Here is a 23,530-nt window from a genome sequence, read left to right on the forward strand (position 1 = left end):
GACACCATTCTATCCACTAGAATAAAATTTCGGGGTGAAAAGAATCCCCATTTTGCTATGCTACTTAAAGGTTAAGGCGGTTTGCCAAACACCCCAAATGTGATCATGTGACCACGGGGGTGAATTAGGTGGGTAGGTGTGTAGCCATCGGAACTTCATAATCTTTGGTGGGGGAGCAGTATTGGGTTGCTATCCGGTACGGGCCATGCTGCACACCGGTAGCAAAAATGGAGCTGCACATGCAGCTTCGAGTGACTGGTGGACGTGCGCATGTGTTCCAGTGAGATTTTGCTTCTGCGCATGCGCAGGAAGAAAAATCTTGCAAGGGGGCGTGCGCGTGCACAAGATTTCAGCCGTTTGTTGCTTCTGCACTTGCGCAGAAGCAAAAGAAATCACTAAAATCTCTCTCGCACTCCCCCTCAGGAGACTTTGTTTCCTGCGCATGCGCAGGAAGAAAAATCTTGCAAGCGGACACGCATGCACGGAAGCCAAAGAAATCACTAAAATCTCTCTCACATGCCCCCTCACAAGATTTTATTTCCTGCCCATGTGCAGAAGCAAAATCTCATTGGGACGCACACGTGCACCCATAGGTCATCCAGAGCTGTACGCACATCGCACCAGTAGCGGGAACAGCAACTCCCGCCTGGGGGTTGAACTTTGAACAGTCACTAAGAGAAAAGTCAACAATGAGGGCTGCCTTATTCCTGAATTTTTGGAGCATTACTACGATTGAACGATGAAGCAAGGCCGAGGAACAGGAAAAACAGTCTTTTGTTAAGATCAGGTGACTTTGGCACAGCTGGAATGTCGTCATAGATGGGGACAACTGGACAGGCTCCAGAGATTCCAGCGCAGCCCTTCTCCCTACTGGGCTTCAATCTGCAACTATTGCCCATTGCCAAATTGGCCAGGAATAATCAGGAAGCAACAGATAAGTAAGGAACTTCTTTAAATTCAGCATCTGCTTTTCCTAAACTTTACTGGGAAGTTTCAGAGCGGATGAAATTGTCATCGAAGAATCCAAAGCAGAAGGGAGAAATTATTTTTGGGATGACTTTCCTTTTCATCTTAATCTCAAGGGAAAAACAAAAACAAAATTTTAAAAAAGACCGAAAACTGCTATGGGCTAATGAGGTCTCGCTGCTCATTAATCAGAGCTTTCAAAGGATTTGGTAATGTTCTTTTTCTGAGAAGCTGTAATTATGCTAAAGAAAACTACTAAATCTGCTCTGATTATTTGTAAGAATTTAGCATATAATGCCTTTTAACAATGCGGGCTGATCGACACAGCAACCTGCTGTGATAAATTGCACCATTTATTTGCTTTTGTAAATTAAGAATGCAAGCAACTTATTTTTTTCAAAGCAACCAGAGTAAATTGATATTGGCAGCAAAGATAGCCAGGAATAAGATTTCATTATTTACGATGCATAACTAACTTTATCCTAGAACAGTGATGGCAAAGCTTTTTTTCCTTGGCTGCCGAAAGAACATGGGCATGTGCTATTGTGCATGCAGCAGGAGTGCCCAAACCCATAATTCAATACCTTGGAAGGGCGAAAACAGCTTGCCCATTCCCCAGGCCAGAAATGGCCTGTTTCCCAACTTCAGGTGGGCCCCATAGGCTCTTATTTCGCCCTCCCCAGGCTCCAAAGGCTTCCCTGGAGCCCGGAGGCTTTCTGGAAGTCAAAAACGCTCTCGCAGAGCCTCTGTGTGAGCCAAAAATCAGCTGGCCAACATGCAGAGCTGTGTTAGGGCAGCTGCTCGCATGCCAGCAGATATGGCTCCACGTGCCACCTATCGCACATGTGCCATAGGTTTGCCATCACTGTCCTGAAAGGAAGATGGCATTTTACTAAAATCAGATTAGACTTTTAAAAAAGGTTACAGAAGAACTTAGTCACAGCTTCCTCAATGTTGACCCAATTCTTTTGAAATAATTCAAAAACCCTTTGAGAAGTGGGGGTGGGGGAATGTCCCAAATCCCTGCCCTCCATGACAAAGCTCCAATTTTAATTCATTAAATTAACCTATCTCAACTGCGGTATAAATGCGTCCATTCTACAGAGGAGTTAACACAATATTTTTCTCAGCAGCTTTTAAAACCTTTTGAGTAAAGATGCCAGGGACTGAACCAAAGACCATGTAAGCATGCCGAATAAAGGTAGTCCTCGCTTAACAACTGCCTTGCTTAGCAACCATTCTGAAGTTACGACAGTGCTGCAAAACTAACTTTACAACCAGACCTCATATTTATGGCCGCAGCAATGTCCCTGTGTTCGTGTAATTGGCATTAGCTCACCTCCAAATGCACAGGTGTGGCATAGGTGGTGCCTGATTCAACAGCACTAACTGTATCTAGGAGTCCTAGTGGACAATCACATATGTACAGTGGTACCTCGTGATACAAACCCCTCGTGATACGAACCCAGGGTTCGGAAAATTTTTGCCTCTTCTTACAAACTTTTTTCGGCTTACGAACCCACCGCAGATCACAAAATGGCACTCTGCTGGGCGCTGCCGCCCGGCTGTCACCTTTTAAAACAGCCGGGGGGCTTCTCGGCGTTCTCCCGAACCCGGTCGGACGTCTTTGTGACGTCAAAGCTCCGCCCATGGAATTCCCTATTGGGATTCCCCACCTCCTTTCCAGTCTCCAGATCGGCTGAAAACGCCACTGCCGATTGAAAAAACGGCACTCCGCTGAGCGCCGCCGCCCGGCTGTAACCTTCTAGGCGGCCTCCGGAACACGAACACGAACTTCCGGGTTCGGCGTTCGGGAGAACGCTGTGAAGCCCCCTGGCTGTTTCAGAAAGTGACAGCCGGGCGGCGGCGCTTCTTGGCGGCCTCCCAAACCAAGTTCGGGTTCGGGAGAACGCCGAGAAACCCCCTGGCTGTTTTAAAAGGTGACAGCCGGGCGGTGGCGCCCAGCGGAGCGCCATTTTGCGTTTTTTTTTTCTTTTTGCACGCATTAATCACTTTTACATTGTTTCCTATGGGAAACAATGTTTCGTCTTATGAACTTTTCGCCTTACGAACCTACTTCCGGAACCAATTAAATTCATAAGACGAGGTATTACTGTATGAACCAAAATTGTGCTGAAGTTGTCAAAAAAGATTTTACGGAAAGTGGCCAGTCCAACATTCAACACATGTTTCCTGCACTTAGCAATTTTTCAATGGCTCTCAACCAAAGCTCTTCATCCATAATAAGTCTTTATTTCTCAAATCAAGGAAATCAGGGACCGAGTTAGGAATGGAATGATAGTGAAACCTAATAGCTTATCTATGGTTTTTGTGCAATTCTTTTTACTGGGCCCATGCAGACACGAGACCCTCCTTGTCATGTATCTGACAAGTTATATGATGTAAACCCATCATTGCAAATATATTGTCAAAATTGTAAAAAATATAATTAACATACAGACAATGAATGGGGATGTAAGTATTTCAAAAATTAATGTACGGAAGGGAATACAATTTTCAAGGTATTTAGAGTAGGAAAAATCTTTTCCAAGTATCAAGCAAACTCAGGAAAACCTGGCATTCCAACTGAAATTTTTTTTGTCAGAAAGCAGGCTATTTTTGACTTGCTTGTACCCCGATTCCCCTCCTATCAGTCTTCCCCTTCTAGTTCTTACCCCATCTTATCCTATCCTGTCCCACCTCTGCCCTGGATTTTATCTGGCATTCTCTATTATTTATAGAATGAGAAATTAATTCCTGCGATTCCACACGGACTCCTATTTGCCTGGCAAACTTATGACACACCGTTTCTTAAGAAATATTTCTTAAAAGTGGCTATGCAAACAACACACGGCAAGATAAGAAACGCAGCACAAATTAGCAATGAGCAACACCACCAAGGGCTTCACCTCTCAAAAGGCAAAGCTGATAAAACCAAAACAGATGTAAACAAAACTTCAGCAAACAATCTCATTCTTCACAGAATAAGGATTTCTCCCAGCATAGAGTAGACTGGAAAGAACGAATTTTGAAATGTTTCCCTGGGGTGCCATCAATATAAGTTTATGGACGTAAAGAATTCTCTCCAATCGGTCATTTGTGAGATGAAAAATAAGACCCAAAAGCAAATCAAAATAATTTAAAGACTGGATTCTCTCCAGGTAGGAAAAATTGTGACTGTAGAGAAGAACAATTAGCAACCTGGCTCAACATCACAAAAACTACACTGCTATCAGAAATAATAACTGTATTATTATTATTTTCTTTTTTTTCTTTTTCATCTTAATTTTTTTCTTAGGATAAGACAATACAAGATACAAACAAATATAGGGCATATATAGGGATTCTTTACAGCCCCTCTCTTATTAGAAGTTGTTTTCTGGAGTTGAATATACTTGCAGATGCTTAAATATTTACAATGTAATATATAACACATAACAAATATGTATTATTATTATCAAGTAGAACTATATTTCCTTGCAACAAGAAATAAAAACCATGCCAGAAAGACTTTTTTTCTCCCCAAGTTAACAAAACATTTTTTATAGTGATCATCATTTGTTATTGGTTGTCTGTTTCCAGTTTATCAAAGTTAGCTGGGCAAGTAATTATTGAGGTTGATCTTAGCCCTCTCTGAGTGGTTGTTTTCTTGCAGGCTCTATTTCATCAAAACAAACACATATTCTCTTCTATTAACAGTTACAGTAGTCCCTCGCTATATCGCGCTTCACCTACTGCGGCTTCACTTCATCGCGGGTTTTCAAGAAATATTAATGAGAAAAATCATTCGCGGATCTTCGCTGGTTCGCGGGTTTCTGAGGAAGTCGATCGGCAGATTTAAACAGCCCGCGGAACTCGATCGGCAGGTTTTTCAAAAAAAAAAATCTAAAATTGTAAATACTGTATTTAAAATACTGTATCTAAAATAAATACTGTGTGGGAAGGGTTTATAAACACTTAAAACAATGAAAACTTACCAAACAATTACAATATAAATACTTAAATAAGTACTATCAGTCGATAAATTCCCCATCACAGATTTCACCTATCGCGGCCGGGTCTGGAATGTAACACCCGCGATAGGTGAGGTCTTACTGTATTGAGTTTACAACAACAACAAGAGTGTTGCTTGAATTTTAACAAAAGGGAACTTTGGTTTGTATGTGGACTCAGCACTGCTGATCCCCTGAATTTACAACCCAGCAGAACAAAAGCACTTAACACTCTACTGGAGGATAAAAGGACATGAGATTAAAAAAAAAAAAAAAAAAAAGATCTTCGCTCCATACTACCTTGGGAGGAGCTTCGTCGGACCCTCCAGAATCCCAGGACACGGTGACTTGTCGCCTGGATTCCATCCTTATTCGTTCTTCCTGCTGCAGCTTCTCCTCCTCCAAGATCGTACTAAAGGGGAAATAAGCAGCGAGCTGAAGATAAATGACATTATGTCTCGGAATATAATAAATGTGGTCCTCCAGTCTCCTCCAAACACATTCCCCAAATCAGGGGTTCCAGACTGCAGACAAGGAAGGAATGCAGTAGACAAATACGTCGGTCTTTTTTTTCTCCCCAGACAGCAACAGAAACGGGTTAGACTTTTATAAGGCTATTCTGGAGGAATGGGAGATGGGGGTGGAAGGGGGCTGGTGGAGGGAATTGCATGCCTTTGCAAAATTAGCCACTTGGCATTGAAACGTAAGACTTTTAAACACTAACACGCATACCAGTGAAAGGTATTTTTAGAAAGTTATGAGCGATTCCCAAAGAAGAAAGGAAGAAAGAAAATCTGCAGGGATGAATGAATGTGTATCTCGTTCCTTTTGATTTTAAAAAGCTCCAACAGAGCAAGGGGAAAGAGATTTGCTTGGAAGGGGGCTGGAGAATGAACCCAGAAAATAAAGGTTATTTTATTACTGAAAAATCTTATGTATTTATTTATTTATTTATTTTGTCCAATACACAATGAGGGTTTTAGTGGGTATATATCTATATACACATAGTAAAATACATGATGAAGGTTATAGAGGAGATACTCATAGTAAAATATATCTAAGAAATAATAGAAAAGAAGGTATAGGAATAGAACATATGAATGAAAGAATAGAAGAAGAGATCTGACTCTCTTACAGTTTAAGAAGACTCTCAGAAATCTACCAGCAAATAACCTCACTTTTGAAACGTTCTCCTTAAAAAAGCAGAAATGCAATAATTGCTTTGCTGGGTGGAGTGAGGGTGGGGGGATCTACTTAAATACAATTATTTTTTTAAAAAAACTTCAGTTCTCAAAGATTTACCAAATCTCTTCCTGCCATGCAAGTTAGCCAACAGGATTAGCCATCATGAAAACCTTGGTGTTGCAACTTTCAATATTTACTAAGCATTAGAGAACTTCACAGGGGTTTGAAGCTGGTCTGATCATTTCCACACTGCAAGCTAATCAGCCTGGCGCTGCGCTTTGAATGCCAGTCAAGACTTTCTACATCCTTTTTGTCTGGTTCTCTAAGGCACAAAAGGGGAAAAAAGAAGCTATCCAAGTCCACTGCTTGTTCAAAAACAAAGCCTTTACCACAGATAGGCCTCAACATGTAGCCACAATGGAATCTGCCCATTATGGTCACATCCGGGGGTGGTTTTGGTTTTCTTCATTGTCGGTTCTCTCCTTGACGTGCCGGGCATGCGTGCACATGCGCAGTGCTAAAAAAAACCAGATTCTGCACGTGCGCAGAAGCAAAAAAACAAGATGGTGCTGTCAAGAAAGTTGGTTCGCAGGCGTGGCAGGCCTGGGTCACTGCTGTTTCTAGCAACCCAGGTCATCAGACCAGTTTAGAACTCGTCTGAACTGGGAGGAATCCGCCTCTGGTCACGTCATGACAGCCATTAAAGAGAGATAGTCTCGCTTCGCAACCCCCTATCAGAGCTGCGCTTTCGGAAGCTAGCCAGCCCAAGCAGCAAACCAGCCCAACTAACTAACCTTCATGGCACCGGGCCAGAATATCTACGAGACCACTTTCTGCCGCACGAATCCCAGCGACCAGTTAGGTCCCACAGAGTTGGCCTTCTCCGGGTCCCATCAACTAAACAATGTCACTTGGCGGGACCCAGGGGAAGAGCCTTCTCTGTGGCGGCCCCAGCCCTCTGGAACCAACTCCCCCCAGAGATTAGAATTGCCCCCACCCTCCTTGCCTTTCGTAAGCTCCTCAAAACCCACCTCTGCCGTCAGGCATGGGGGAACTGAGATACTCTTTCCCCCTAGGCCTTCACAATTTTATGTATGGTATGTCTGTATGTATGGTTGGTTTTTATATAATGGGGATTTTTTGTTGTTGGGGGTTTTTTTGGTTTTTGCATTTTGTTGTACTGTTTTACTGCTGTTGTTAGCCGCCCCGAGTCTGCGGAGAGGGGCGGAATACAAATCCAATAAATAATAATAATATTAATATTAATAATAATAATAATAATAATAATAATAACCAACCCAACCAGCCAGCCACAGACCAGTAGAAATGGAGTTGAAGTCTTCAATGAAATACAGCAGCAGTAGGAAGACTTGGAAAAATATGTTTACTTCTTATTTAAACTATTAATTGTATTCTACTTTACTATAAATACACCACACTAGTATCTCACTAGTATCTCACTACAATTATCTCAGTTACAATAACTCACAGGAACCAACTGATTAATACAGCAACATCAGAGCACACTTCACAAAGAGCAGGATCAAAGATCAGAGAGAGTGAAGGAACAGCAAACAGCAGCGAGCAGAAAGCTCCGGCCTATTTCAATACTTTTCACCTGATGTGTTTGCTGCATGCTTAATTGCCTCAGAATGACTCAGCATTCTCTAGGTAGGCCTTTCTTCTGCATTGAGATATTACCTCAGGATATGCTTAATCTTGACAACCCCTACTCCCTGCTCTCACTCATGCGTCCGTTAAACAAACATGTGTTTGTTAAGTGGAGCACAGGGTGCCTCAGAGATAGGGGAGGCCCTGGGAAGCCTTGTGCAGGACCACCTGCCCTGTGGCCACCAAAGTCTCTGTCACTTCACCCCTGAGATAATCTTCCTCAAGAATTAATGAATTAATTTATTATTTATTTATTGGATTTGTTTGCCGCCCCTCTCCGTAGACTCCGTAGTCCCAAGAATAGTGGCACTAATAATTTATTTTATTTTTATTTAATTATTAAATTCATTGCCCACCCCCCCACCCCCAATTTTACCACAGGGAACTCTGGGCAGCTTACAATGCTAAAAGGTATGATAGCATGGTTTCAATATTTGTGGGGCTGCCTCAAAGAAAAGGGGGTCGACCTATTCTATTCTATTTGCTGCCCTGAGTCGTTTGAGATGGGTGGCATAGAAATCTAAATAAATAATTTTTAAAAAAAATTCTCCAAAGTACCTGAAAGCAGGACAAGAAACAATGGATGAAAACTGACCCAAGGAGAAAACCAACCTAGGGATAAGGAGAAATTTCCCGACAGTGAAAAAAATTAATCAGTGGAACAGCTTGCCTCCAGAAGTTGTGAATGCTCCAATACTGGAAGTTTTTAAAGAAACAATTGTGTTTCCGGCGCTCCAGAATGCACAAAGACCAGCTGACTGGCACGCATGCGAGTGCCAGGAAACAGAACAGCACCTTCTCTGTGGCGGCCCCGGCCCTCTGGAACCAACTCCCCCCAGAGATTAGAATTGCCCCCACCCTCCTTGCCTTTCGTAAGCTACTTAAAACCCACCTCTGCCGCCAGGCATGGGGGAATTGAGATACTCTTTCCCCCTAGGCCTTTACAATTTTATGCATGGTATGTCTGTATGTATGTTTGGTTTTTATAATAATGGATTTTTAATTGTTTTCAGTATTGGATTATTATTATTGCTGTTAGCCGCCCCGAGTCTCCGGAGAGGGGCGGCATACAAATCCAATCAATCAATCAATCAATCAATCAATCAATCAATAAACAAACAAGTAAGTAAGTAAACAAACAAACAAATAAATCTGGCAATGATGCACGTTCCCACGGGGAGGGTTTGTGTGATACCTCTGGCACACGTGCCATAGGTTCACCATCACGTTTATAGGGTTTCCTGCTTCAGCAAGAGGTTGGACTACTAGAAGACCTCCAAGGTCCCTTTCTAACTCTGCTATTCTGTTACTCTTTTAAGGCAGGCCCGCTTCCAAAATATTGCACTGTTGAAGGAGACACTGGTTGAAGAATTAGCTTCCTCCCACTAAAGCCTACCCACAAGGCAGGAAAAAAACTTAAATGTATAAAATGATGGTTCATCACACTGGGCTTTCCAGGATCAAAAATTCCAGCTTGTCAAACCCTTGGCTGAGATCCATCATGGTTCCCTGCTCCTTTTTCTATCTTGAAATTATCAGCTTTATACCCAACAGGTAAGAAAAGGTGACTTTTTCTCCTAGAGATCACACCAAAAAAAGAATAGAAAACCTACAAAAAAGAAATGAACTCTGAAGTGGGACGCAGTGTTGCTTTTGTGGTCAAATTGTAACATGAAATCTGAAATGTGTTTTAATTGCCCACAGTTGCCTCACTGGAAGGGAATTCCCAACCCTTCAGGCAGAAAAGGGATGACTTAGCCTTTTACGGAGGGATGGGGAGGCCAAAGGCATTTCTCTTTGTTCAGAGAAAAGAAGGAGGAACAAAAAATAAAAGTGAATGGAAGTTATTTAAAGTTAGACTGGCTGAAATTGGAGATGTGACTCATTTCTGGGCCTCTCGTAAAAAAAAAAAAGCCAGCAGGATTTTATTTTATTCCGCTCAATTGGAAACGAACAGTATTCCATGAAAAGAGTAGTAGATCCTTGGAACAAACTTCCAGCAGACGTGGTAGATAAATCCACAGTAACTGAATGTAAATATGCCTGGGATAAATATATATCCATCCTAAGATAAAATACAGGAAATAGTATAAGGGCAGACTAGATGGATCAGGAGGTCTTTTTCTGCCGTCAGACTTCTATGTTTCTATGTTTCTATCTCTTACAGTCCATTTCTTCCCAAGCATCTCCTCAAAGATTACACCTCTGTTTTCATCACTATTGTAGTGACCTCAGGCACAGGAGCTTTTTAATTGTTGCTCCACAGCTATGGAGGTAGTCCTCAATTTATGACCACAATCAAGGGCAGCATTCCCGGTGCTAAGCTGTTAAGTGAGTTTTGCCCTATTTTACGACCCTTCTTGCCACAGTTGTTATGTGAATGGATGCAGTTGTTAAGTTAGTGACACCGTTGTTAAGTGAATCTGGCTTCCCCGTTGACCTTGTTTGTCAGAAGGTCAGAAAAAGGGGCCACATGACCTTGGGACATTGCGACCAACATAAATAGGAGCCAACTGCCAAGGGCCTACGTTTTGATCATGTCACTCCCAAGGATGCTGCAGTGTGAAAAATGGCTATAAGTCACTTTTGTCAGTGCCATTGTTAACTTCAAATTGTCACTAAATAGCAATAGCATTTAGACTTATACACCACCTCACTGTGCTTTACAGTCCTCTCTAAGTGGTTTACAGAGAGTAAGCCTATTCCCCCCAACAATCTGGGTCCTCATTTTACCGACCTTGGAAGGATGGAAGGCTAAATCAACCTTGAGCCTACTGAGATTCGATCTGCCAAACTGCCGGTGATCAGAAGTAGTTTGCAGTACTGAACTAATCACCGCGCCATCGAGGCTCTTAAAATAGTTGTAAATCAACAAGTACACATAAAGTACGGAGGAGAGGGGGAATTGCCAAGCCCTATTGCCTTTTCTGGAAAATTATAGAAAACAAATTATTCTGAAGTATCTTTGAGGAGACACTAATCTATCCATCCATCCATCCATCCATCCATCCATACATGCATGCATACATACATACATACATACATACATACATACATACATACATACATATATCTCTAGTTCATCTTTGATTTATAACCATTTATTTAGCCAGCGTTTAGTTGCAAAAGTGACTTATACCTGGTTCTTGCATTTATACAAGACAGTAACAAGCATGTCTTCACTGTATCCCACCTTTGGAGCCTGCGCGGAAGTGAAATTGCATGAGGGGATACGTGCAAAGCATTGCAATGCGAACCAGTGGCGAAGATAAGTGGGACCCACCCATGATCCCATTCCAAGGTCACATGATGACCATTTACAACATCCTTCACAGCTGTCTTCCAACAAGTAGTCAATAGCAGGGGGGAGGGGAAGCCGGATTCGCTTAAGGACTGCGTGATTCACTTAAGAACTGAAGCAATGTCCTTAACCGTGTCAAAAAAAAAAATCGCTAAAATCAAGTGATTCATTTAATGGAAATTCTGGCCCCAGTTGTGATCAAAGGAGAACTTGAATATACATTATGAGTAACAATTCTGCTTTGGTATTTGGGGGGGTGGAATTCGGGGGTTGCATTGTCTTTATTTTTCTGATATTGTTATTCCGCTTATCCCCATTATTAATAATGGCAGCACATGACTGGGCATCTATGAAACAGGAAAACAGAATAAATGAGCCGGGATGGCGCAGCATGTAGAGTGTTGTACTGCAGGCCACTGAAGCTGACTGTAGATCTGTAGGTCAGCGGTTCAAATCTCATCACCGGCTCAAGGTTGACTCATCCTTCCATCCTTCCGAGGTGGTCAAACGAGGACCCGGTTTGTGGGGGCAATAGCCTAGCTCTGTTAAAAAGTGCTATTGCTAACAGGTTGTAAGCCGCCCTGAGTCTAAAGGGCGGCATAAAAATTGAATGAATGAATGAATGAATGAATGAATGAACGAACGAACAAACAAACAAACAAACAAACAAACAAACAAAATCTGCAGATTTAAGGTCCTGCCTTTAGAGCTGATCTAGAAGGTGCCTCTATCTAGCTTCTACAATGAAAATTAAAAGCTTTGAGCAAGGTTTTGTTTAAGCAACAGGAAAAGCAATGTCTCGGTAGCCCAAAACCTACCATCTCTGCTTGCAACCAATAAAACACAATAGTCCAAGACAGTCAATATGAGAACAAGGAACTATGAAAAAGAAACAAGGATGTCATGATGGAAGCTTGTTCCAGACACAGCCTTTGGCAGCAATTTAACAGATGCCGTTCATATGTTGTTAGAAAAGTAAAAAGCAGAACAATTACCATATTTTTGGAGCTTAAGATGCACCTTTTTCCTCCCTAAAAGAGGGTGATAATTTGGGTGCGGCTTACATTCTGAATATAGCCCTAAGTAGCTGCTAATGATCTTCCCAGCTCTTACCTTGCAAGCTCTTTCATTGTTTCTCTCTGTGAAGAATGTTTTCCAAGCCAACTCCAAAACTCCCACTATGAAGTTTTCCCAGTCTTTGCGGGATTTTTTCCATTGCTTTGCTTGCTCTGAACGTTTCATCCCAGGTGCTAATGAGGTTCCCAGCCCTTACTGACTTGCAAGCTCTTTCATTGTTACTCTCTCTGAATAAAGTTTTTTTTAAAGCCCTAACCAGGGCATAAAATAATGTGCTGGCTAAGGACGCTAGCCAGATGAATACTTGGTAAGCAGATCCTTTCCCCTATTTTCCTCCCCCAAAACTAAGGTGCGTCTTATACTCCAAAAATGTGGTATGTGATCACAACAGGATTCAAATTATGATTATCCTGTTATTTAATGTTTACTGTTAATTTAATGTTACTGCAGTTTAATGTTTCCAAATGTAAAATAATGCACTTGGGGAAAAGGAATCCTCAATCTGAGTATTGTATTGGCAATTCTGTGTTAGCAAAAACTTCAGGAGAGAAGGATTTAGGGGTCGTGATTTCTGACAGTCTCAAAATGGGTGAACAGTGCAGTCAGGTGGTAGAGAAAGTTAGTAGGATGCTTGGCTGCATAGCTAGAGGTATAACTAGCAGGAAGAGGGAGATTGTGATCCCCTTATATAGAGCGCTGGTGAGACCACATTTGGAATACTGTCTTCAGTTCTGGAGACCTCACCTACAAAAAGATATTGACAAAATTGAACGGGTCCAAAGACGGGCTACAAGAATGGTGGAAGGTCTTAAGCATAAAACATATCAAGAAAGACTTAATGAACTCAATCTGTATAGTCTGGAGGACAGAAGGAAAAGGGGGGGACATGATTGAAACATTTAAATATGTTAAAGGGTTAAATAAGGTCCAGGAGGGAAGTGTTTTTCATAGGAAAGTGAACACAAGAACAAGGGGACACAATCTGAGGTTAGTTGGGGGAAAGATCAAAAGCAACGTGAGAAAATATTATTTCACTGAAAGAGTAGTAGATCCTTGGAACAAACCTCCAGCAGACGTGGTAGATAAATCCACAGTAACTGAATTTAAACATGCCTGGGATAAACATATATCCATCCTTAGATAAAATACAAAAAATAGTACAAGGGCAGACTAGATGGACCATGAGGCCTTTTTCTGCCGTCAGACTTCTATGTTTCTATTCTTTAAATTATTCTTACATTAATTTAAAATGAGGGCATTCCAAACTGCAATAAAGACAAACGAAAAACCTGTTTTGCAAGGAAACACCACTGCATCCCTTGCTCCAACTAAATCTCCATCACCGCCCCCCCCCCCAATAAAGTCTATTATTTTCACACAGAAAAAATGAGCACATTACATACGAGCGAAGAGAAAAGGAATTCTTACTTCAGTTGAGCTTTAAGTTCTGTGAATCGTGGACGCCTGCTGGGATCGTAAGCCCAACATTTGGTCATCAGGCTGTAGAGAGTAGGCGGGCAGTTGGGCGGCATCGGCAACCGCTCGCCGTTTTCGATCCTGCCAATCACGTCGTTGTTCTTCACTCCTTGAAAAGGCTTGATGCCGTGCATTAAGATTTCCCACATGCACACACCTGGGAAATGGGAAAAAAAGAACAGCAAACTCTTCCGAAAGCCAGCAGTGGAAGTGAAACTGAACACTGGCTCCAGAAAAGGCATCAGCCAGCTTGTGTCCTCCTGAGAACATAAAACCGGAATTCTTACTCACGTCTGCAGGTAGTCGATGACTATCTGTCTGAGAATGGGTAGCAGTGATTTATTGGAAATGACATGAACTGGCAAGCAAACATTAGCTGCAAGCTTCTCAGAAATGAACCCTGAACATGCATCCATACATTTATTTGAATTATTTATTTATTTACACACTAACACAAAAATATTACCCTGTCTTATATTTTTTTGAACCCTGAAATAAGCGCTTGGATTTATTGCCATGCAGTCAAAAGCCCGATTGGGCTTATTTATCAGGGGAGGAGAAACAGGGTATATACCTATACCTTTACCTATACGCATACACATGCGCTACAACTTACTGCATTACAAATGCTACAAGCTGAACATGCATTTATTTATTTATTTGAATTATTTATTTATTTACACACTAACACAGACAGTGTTTCCCCGAAAAATAACACTCTGTCTTTTATTTTTTTGAATCTTGTAATAAGTGCTTGGCCTTATTGCCGTGCACTCAAAAGTCCGATTGGGCTTATTATCAAGAGTATATTTATATGTCGGCTATCAATAAAATTAACTGCCTTGGAAATGGTCCTGGGTTGGGCCGAGAGGCAAATAAGGAGCTGTGATGTTCTTTCAATACACCAGGGTGATTTGACACAAAAATATGTAACCCTTCCCTGGCGCAGAGCTGAAGGGATTGGATACTGTAGCCTAGAGGATAATTCTCTGCTTTACAAGGCAAAAGTTGCAGGTTCAAGTCCCAATGGGTATGGCTAGCTGATGAAGCCAAAATAAGGCCGAAATAGATCTATCCTAGTCTCCCTTAATTTTCAAATTCAGCAAAAAAAAAGTGACGTGTATGTATGTATGTATGTATGTATGTATGTATGTATGTATGTATGTATGTTTTTTTGTTTTTTTGATTTTTATGCCACCCTTCTCCTTAGACTCAGGGCGGCTTACAACATGTTAGCAATAGCACTTTTTAACAGAGCTGGCATATTGCCCCCATAATCCAGGTCCTCATTTGACCCACCTCGGAAGGATGGAAGGCTGAGTCAACCTTGAGCCGGTGATGAGATCTGAACCGCTGACCTGCAGATCTACAGTCAGCTTCAGTGGGCTGCAGTACAGCACTCTACCTGCTGCGCCACCCCGGCTCTGTATATACTTATACCTATACCAATATCTATACCTATACCAATAATAATAATAATAATAATAATAATAGTAATAATAATAATAATAATAATAATAATAATAATAATAATAATAATTTATAAGATTTGTATGCCGCCCCTCTCCGAAGACTCACATGCATTACAACTTACTACGGCAGGGGTGTCAACATTGATTTCATTGAGAGCTGCATAAGGATTGTGTTTGACTTTGGGGTCCGGGGTGGGCGTGGCCAGCTCAATGTCACTCATGTCGGGGGCACCTATGGCGGCCCAAGGGCTCTGCCAGTGAAAATGGTCTCGCGAGCTGTGTTTTCTTTTTTTTTTTTTTAAATCTCTTTATTAATTTTTCTTATGTCATTCCCATCACATATTATTTTGAATTACAGATTATACATATTCTCAGTTAACATTCTGACAATAAGTTTTGACCGGTTTTCTTTCATTATATACATTGTATTTTATATTTTTAAATTCTAAAATCTATTACGTTCATTAATTATACACGGTAACTGTAGGTCGTTTCAATTGTACTGTTGTTTCATATTATGTTGCTTTTATGTTCTCTTTTGAACCCATTCGTGCCATTTTTGCCATGTTCTTTTTGATTCTATTAATTTATTTCCCTTAATTGAGTTCGTGAATTCGTCCATCTCTACACATGCATATATCTTATCTATAATTAAATCTTCCGTTGGTATCTGATCACTTTTCCAGAGTTGTGCTATCGCAATTCTCGTGGCGGTGTTAATATGTGTTGTGAGGAGCATTGTTTGTTTTGAATAATGTTTTCTCCAAACTCCTAAAAGCATAGCTTCCGGTGTGAGTTCTATTTCCTCTTTCGTGATCTCTGTGAGCCAAGTATGAGTTATTGTCCAAATTTTTTGTATCATGGGGCAGGACCACCACATATGGAAAAACGTACCTCTTTCCTTTTTACACTTCCAACATGAGTCTGATAACGTTGGGTGGATCTTTGCTAATCTCGCCGGTGGGAGGTACCATCTGTAGAATAATTTGTAATAGTTTTCCTTATATGCTGCCGAAAGAGTTATTTTGGATATTGTGGTCCATGTTCTTTCCCAGTCGGCAATATGGATGGCGTGTTGCAGATTTTTTTCCCACGCTATCATTGGTGTTTTGGTCGTATCTTTTATTCTTTCCTGTTCTAAAAGTATTTGGTATATTCTGCTTATTTGTTTGTTTTCATTTCCTATCAGAATCTTATCTAATGGGTTCATAGATTTTTGAATACCGGGTGTTTGATTGTCTTTTTTAAATCTGGATTCTATTTGGGCGTATGTCCACCAATCCATTTTATGATTTAATCTTTCCAGTTCTTGTCTAGATTTGAGTTCCCCGTTTGGGTGTAATATGTCTCTGTACTGGATGGTTTTGGCTATGTCGATCAAATTTGGGTAGATGATGGCTTCCATAGTGGAAAGCCATCTTGGAATTTTGTCGTAGTGTTTATTTTTAATTTCGTACCAGGTTTTTAGTAGTGATTTACGGATCAAGTGCCTGTCAAATATAGTTTGTTTTTGCAATTTATCTTTCCATAAATGCGCATGCCAGCCTGTTTGTAAGTCATGACCTTCTAATACAAGTATTCTCTTATTTTTTAAGTTAATCCACTCTTTTATCCAAATTAGGCTTGCCGCTTTGTAGTATAATTTTAGATCCGGGAGCCCCAGGCCTCCTCTAATTCTATTATCTTGGAGATACACATATTTTATTCTTGGCCTTTTGTTTTGCCAGATGAATTTGGAGATGATTTTATTGATTTCTTTAAAAAAATTTGGTTCCAAGTTAATCGGAGCTGTCTGAAAAAGATATAAAAATTTGGGAAGAATATCCATTTTTATTACAGATATTCTGCCTAACATTGATATTTGTAGGTCTTTCCATTTCTCTAAATTTTTTTTGGTATCTTGCAATAATTTGTCATAATTATCCTTTTTAAGTGTAATTGTTTTGTTTGTTAATATTAATCCTAAGTACTTCATTTTTTTTGTAGTTTGGAGTTTAGTAGTTTCTTCTAATTTCCTAATTTGTCGTATACTCATGTTTTTTGTCATTAACATTGTTTTCTGTTTATTTATTTTTAGACCTGCAAATTCCCCAAAAATTTCAATTTCTTTGATTAGCTCTGGGCCAGAGCTGGTTGGTTCTTCTAAAAAGAACACCATGTCGTCCGCATATGCCTGTAATTTGTATTCTTCTTTTTTAATTTTAATTCCTTGTATATTTTTATTATTTCTTATTTTATTTAGTAGTAGTTCCTGTGTCAGTATAAATAATAAGGGTGACATTGGGCAGCCTTGGCGGACTCCTTTTTCTATCAAAATTGGTTTTGTAGTGTCTCCATTTATTATTGCTCTGGCCTTTTGGGTGGTATATATATTTTTGATAATGTTTTCAAATCTGTTACCTAATTTTAATTCTCTAATTAACTCATTTAAGTATTGCCAATTAACATTATCAAATGCCTTCTGGGCATCCAGGAAGACAAGAGCTATTTGTTTTCCTGGATGGGCTTCACCATATTCTAAGACGTCTAAAACTGTCCTGGTGCAGTTGAAAATTTGTCTGGAGGGTAGAAAGCCATTTTGGTCTGTGTTGATGATTTTATTTAATATTTCTTTTATTCTGTCTGCTAAGATTACCATAAAGATCTTATAATCCGCGTTAAGCAGAGAAATTGGTCTGTAGTTTTTTATTTTCTGTTTGTCTAACCCCTCCTTTGGTATCATCGTTATGTATGATTCTCGCCAGGATTCTGGAATTTTTGCTTGTTCTAATATTTCATTGTATGTCTCCAGTAATATGGGTTCAAATAGATCTTTATTTCCTTTATAGAATTCCCCCGGGAGTCCATCCGGCCCTGGGGTTTTATTGTTTTTTTGTTTTTTTAATGCTAATTGGATTTCTTGTAGAGTAATTTTTTCATTTAAAATTTGTTTATCGAGTTCTTCAATTTGTATGGTATTATTTTCTTGTATGTATTTAGTAATTTTTACCATTTCAATTGGTTCTTCTTTATATAGGTTGTTGTAATAATCTTGTATTATTTCCTTTTTCTGTTGTTCCATGTGTTGTATTGTCCCGTCTTTATCCTCTAATTGATAAATTAATTTTTCGCTTCTCATTTTTTTGATTTTCTGTGCAAGCCATCTACCTGGTTTGTTAGCTGTTTCAAAGTATTTTTGTTTCGTTTGTTTTAAATTTCTAATAAATTCTTGCTGTTCTAATATATTTATTTTGGATTTAGCTTCCCTTAGTGATATTTGTGTCTGTTTGTTTGTTGGGTTTTGTTGAAGAGTTTTTTCCAGGTTGGCTATTTTATTTACGTAGTGATTATATTCTGCCTTCTCTTCTTTTTGTTTCTTAGCTGTATATGATATAGTAACTCCCCTAGTATATGCTTTCAGTGTGTCCCATAGTATTTGAGTTGAGGTGGGTTGTTTCTTATTTTCCTCTAGAAATAATTTTATTTCTTTGTTTAGCATTTCTGTATATTTTTCATCTCGAAGTAGGTTTGTATTTAATGACCATCTTCTAAATTCTTTCTTTTCCCCCTGCCAAGTGATTGTTATTGGGTTATGGTCAGCCCACGTATTTGGTTCTATGTCAACAGATTTTATTTTTTTGTGCATATTCTTACTTAGCCATACCATATCTATCCTAGAGAAAATGGTCTCGCGAGCTGTGTTTTCAACTGCGTCGGCCTCCTGCAACCTTCTGCCAGAGAAAACGGAGTTCGGGAGGTCCACGGGTAGCCCTCCCAAGCTCTGTTTTGCTGGTAGAGACACTGCAGGCCAATCCTTGGCTATTTCCATGGTGGCCCCACAAGCCAGATCTAAGCACGCTGCGGACCGGATCCGGCCCCGGGGCCTTGAGTTTCATACCCCTGTACTATGGTGTCAACTAACAGGGGAAAGATGCTGCCAAAGACTAGGCCCGAGGAGGGGGGAAAAGGGAAACTGTGCATTTATTTTATTTTTTATTATTTATTACTTAGATTTGTATGCCGCCCCTCTCCGAAGACTCGGGGCGGCATATTGCTGAGACATCATGGGGGAAACTATCAAGGTTTTAAGCAGCCTTTTATTTTATTTTTTATTTTTTGGCTCTACGAATATTTTCCTTAGCTAAAACGGAACAAAGCAGGCCACTGTGTGCCACCTGTTGCTACAAATATTCCTCGACTTAAAACCATTCATTAAGTGATTGTTCCAAGTTTCAAGGGCAGCGATAGAACAGACTTATGACCTATGTCACACCTATGTCCACAGCAGCATCCCCATGGTCATGGGATCAAAATTCGGACATCAGATACATGTACAATTAGCACAGGTGCCCCCCAAGGCTGTGTACTCTCACCACTTCTCTTCTCTCTATACACTAAGGACTGCATCTCAAACGATCCATCTGTTAAACTACTGAAGTTTGCAGATGATACAACAGTGATCGGACTCATTCGGGACAATGATGAATCCGCATACAGATGGGAAGTTGAACAACTATCCTTGTGGTGTGACTAGAACAATCTAGAACTGAACACACTTAAAACCGTAGAAATGGTGGTAGACTTTAGGAGAAACCCTTCCACCCTTCCACCTCTCACAATACTAGACAACACAGTATCAACAGTAGAGACCTTCAAATTTCTAGGTTCTATCATATCTCAAGACCTAAAATGGTCACCTAACATCAAAAACATCATCAAAAAAGCACAACAAAGAATGTTTTTTCTGCGTCAGCTCAGGAAGCTCAAACTGCCCAAGGAGCTGCTGATACAGTTCTACAGAGGAATCATTGAGTCTGTCATCTGCACCTCTATAACTGTCTGGTTTGGTTCTGCAACCCAACAGAGGAGAATCAGAACGGCAGAAAAAACAATTGCTGCCAAACTGCCTTCCATTGAGGACCTGTATACTGCACGAGTCAAAGAGGGCGGGGAAAATATTTACAGACCCCTCACATCCTGGACACAAACTGTTTCAACTCCTACCCTCAAAAAGTCGCTACAGAGCACTGCACACCAAGACAACTAGACACAAGAACAGTTTTTTTCCAAATGCCATCACTCTACTAAACAAATAATTCCCTCAACACTGTCAGACTTTCTACTAAATTTGCACTTCTATTCTACTAGTTTTTCTCATCAATCCTATCATCCTTTTCCTCCCATGTTGACTGTATGACTGTAACTTGTTGCTTATATCCTAAGATTTCTATTAATATTGCTTCTTCATTGCTTATTTGACCCCTATGACAATCATTAAGTGTTGTACCACACGATTCTTGACAAATGTACCGTATATCTTATTTTATGCACGCTGAGAGCATATGCACCAAGACAAATTCCTTGTGTGTCAAATCACACTTGGCCAATAAAATTCTATTCTATTCTATTCTATTCTATTCTTGGCAACTGACATGTATTTCTGATGGTTGCAGTGTCCCAAGATTATGTGACCCTCTTTTGTGACCATCTGAGCGGCAAAGTCAATGGGGAAGCCAGATTCTCTTAACAACATGTTACTGACTTAACAACTGAAATGATTCACTTAACAACTGTGGCAAGAAAGGTAATAAAACTCACTTAATAGCCATCAGCATAAATTTTGGGCTCAATTGTGGTCGTAAGTCGAGGATTACCCATATAGGTAGACTGAGAAAATGTCTCATTTTCCCTGGCTAATGTCACCACACTAAATGCCCTTGTCATTCAGGAAATACACATAGCAAACATTGCTTTTTACTGCCTTTCTCTCTTCTAGACCTGTAGGAAATCGTGAATGTATGAGTAGAGTAATCCTCCTTTACCAAGGTTGTGCACACACAGATACATTTAGATTGAGATTAGTTGTGAATAACTACTCAGCCACACACAGATATACTAACTTGAATTAAAGTTGACTTTGAGAAATAACATAGTCCTGTAAACAATCTAAAGCCATACACATAATGTCAGAATAACAAGCCCAATATTATCAAGTACATAGTATTTCTTACCAGTTGTCTTTATCATAATCAGCAAATATATCAAGCCTAAACACATTTTAGCTGATATACATAACTACAATTCAGAGAGATTGCAGAGCTAACCTAACAGTGAGTAGCCAGACAAAGAGAAGCAGAGTGGGTAACTCAGAGAAATAAGCTCCCTCTTGTGGTGGTCTGCAACACCTGCAGCTAATATATTGTCAACCCAACAGTCAATGTTCACTCTAAATTTTTTTCGGTGTGGGCGGAAAAGTATAGTGTCTGAGCGACAGTCCCTTTGGGACTGGGTGGCATAGATAGATAGATAGATAGATAGATAGATAGGCGGGCGGGCGGGCGGGCGGGCGGGCTGGCAGGCAGGCAGGCAGGCAGGCAGGCAGGCAGGCAGGCAGGCAGGCAGGCAGGCAGGCAGGCAGGCAGACAGACAGACAGACAGACAGATTAGATAGATAGATTAGATAGATAGATAGATAGATAGATAGATAGATAGATAGATAGATAGATAGATAGATAGGTTAGATAGATAGATAGATAGATAGGTTAGATAGATAGATAGATAGATAGGTTAGATAGATAGATAGATAGATAGGTTAGATAGATAGATAGATAGATAGATAGATAGATAGGTTAGATAGATAGATAGATAGATAGATAGATAGATAGATAGATAGGTTAGATAGATAGATAGATAGATAGGTTAGATAGATAGATAGATAGATAGATAGATAGATAGATAGATAGATAGATAGATAGATAGATAGATAGGTTAGATAGATAGATAGGTTAGATAGATAGATAGGTTAGATAGATAGATAGGTTAGATAGATAGATAGATAGGTTAGATAGATAGATAGATAGATAGATAGATAGATAGATAGATAGATAGATAGATAGGTAGATAGGTTAGATAGATAGGTTAGATAGATAGGTTAGATAGGTTAGATAGGTTAGATAGGTTAGATAGATAGATAGATAGATAGATAGATAGATAGATAGATAGATAGATAGATAGATAGATAGGTTAGATAGATAGATAGATAGATAGATAGATAGATAGATAGATAGATAGATAGATAGATAGATAGATAGATAGATAGATAGATAGATAGATAGATAGATAGATAGGTAGATAGATAGGTTAGATAGATAGATAGATAGATAGATAGATAGATAGATAGATAGATAGATAGATAGATAGATAGATAGATAGGTTAGATAGCTAGGTAGGTTAGATAGGTTAGATAGGTTAGATAGGTTAGATAGATAGATAGATAGATAGATAGATAGATAGATAGATAGATAGATAGATAGATAGATAGATAGATAGATAGATAGATAGATAGATAGATAGATAGATAGATAGATAGATAGGTTAGATAGATAGATAGATAGATAGATAGATAGATAGATAGATAGATAGATAGGTAGATAGGTTAGATAGATAGATAGATAGATAGATAGATAGATAGATAGATAGATAGATAGATAGATAGATAGATAGATAGATAGATAGATAGGTTAGATAGCTAGGTAGGTTAGATAGGTTAGATAGGTTAGATAGGTTAGATAGGTTAGATAGATAGATAGATAGATAGATAGATAGATAGATAGATAGATAGATAGATAGATAGATAGATAGATAGGTAGATAGATAGATAGATAGATAAATGGTGTTGTGATTCCGTCTGAGGCTCCTCAGGGAACGGCTGAACCTCTGCCGGCTCCCTGCTCAGAGGGGGAGGATGAGGAACAGGAGGAGGAGGAGGAGGCCCAGGCAGAAGGGGAGGAGGAATATCAGGCCGAGGGAGAGGGAGAACAGCCAGAGTCCCCCGGGGTGGAGCTCTCCCCAGCAAGCAGCCTGGAGTCCTTAGATGAAAATGCTCAAGCCATCATCGATCACAGGCAGAGAAGAGCAGCACAACGAAGGGGACAATTAGCCAGGTACTTCCAGTCCTAAATAGGTAACAGCTGGGTTTGGGTGTGGTTCTCCCCAGAAAGGCTGAAAAGGCAGACCCACCCTTCCTGTCTTGTGGAGTATTATCTTTGGGAGTCCTGGGACCTGGCTGTGATCTTTGGCGTCTCTGATTCTGACTTGTGGCCTTGAATACTGAAACCTTGGGGGAAAAGGCGTGGGGGCTTATTCTCTACAGTAGTGTGTGTGCCAGCAAGAAGTCTGCTGTATTGTCTGGCCGTCAGGACTTTGCTGTGAAGCCTCATAGCCTGCCTGTTGGGAAGAACAGGTTTTTCTCTGTGTTTATTTTTCAAACTATAAAGTGCTTTTGCTTTTACCAGCGTGTCTGGCTGCTTTTTCCAGTTGGTGTTGAAGTCTGGGGCACCCAGACAGAACAGACAGACAGACAGACAGACAGACAGACAGACAGACAGACAGACAGACAGACAGACAGACAG

At 40.2% G+C, this 23,530-nt stretch overlaps 1 protein-coding gene across 10 annotated transcripts in view; it reads right to left on the reverse strand.

Annotated features, from left to right (window-relative positions):
- Positions 1–23,530, reverse strand: part of PTK2 (protein tyrosine kinase 2) — a 300,863-nt gene that overhangs the window by 54,293 nt on the left and 223,040 nt on the right. For all 10 annotated transcript variants that reach the window (XM_070748364.1, XM_070748360.1, XM_070748365.1 and 7 more), the window contains 2 exons: positions 13,621–13,825; positions 5,259–5,370 (listed from right to left, as the gene is read on the reverse strand). In XM_070748364.1, coding sequence (XP_070604465.1) covers positions 5,259–5,370; positions 13,621–13,825 — 317 coding nt within the window. The remainder of the gene's footprint in view (positions 1–5,258; positions 5,371–13,620; positions 13,826–23,530) is intronic.

Source organism: Erythrolamprus reginae, chromosome 3 (assembly GCF_031021105.1).
Source record: "Erythrolamprus reginae isolate rEryReg1 chromosome 3, rEryReg1.hap1, whole genome shotgun sequence".
Taxonomy (NCBI): domain Eukaryota; kingdom Metazoa; phylum Chordata; class Lepidosauria; order Squamata; family Dipsadidae; genus Erythrolamprus; species Erythrolamprus reginae.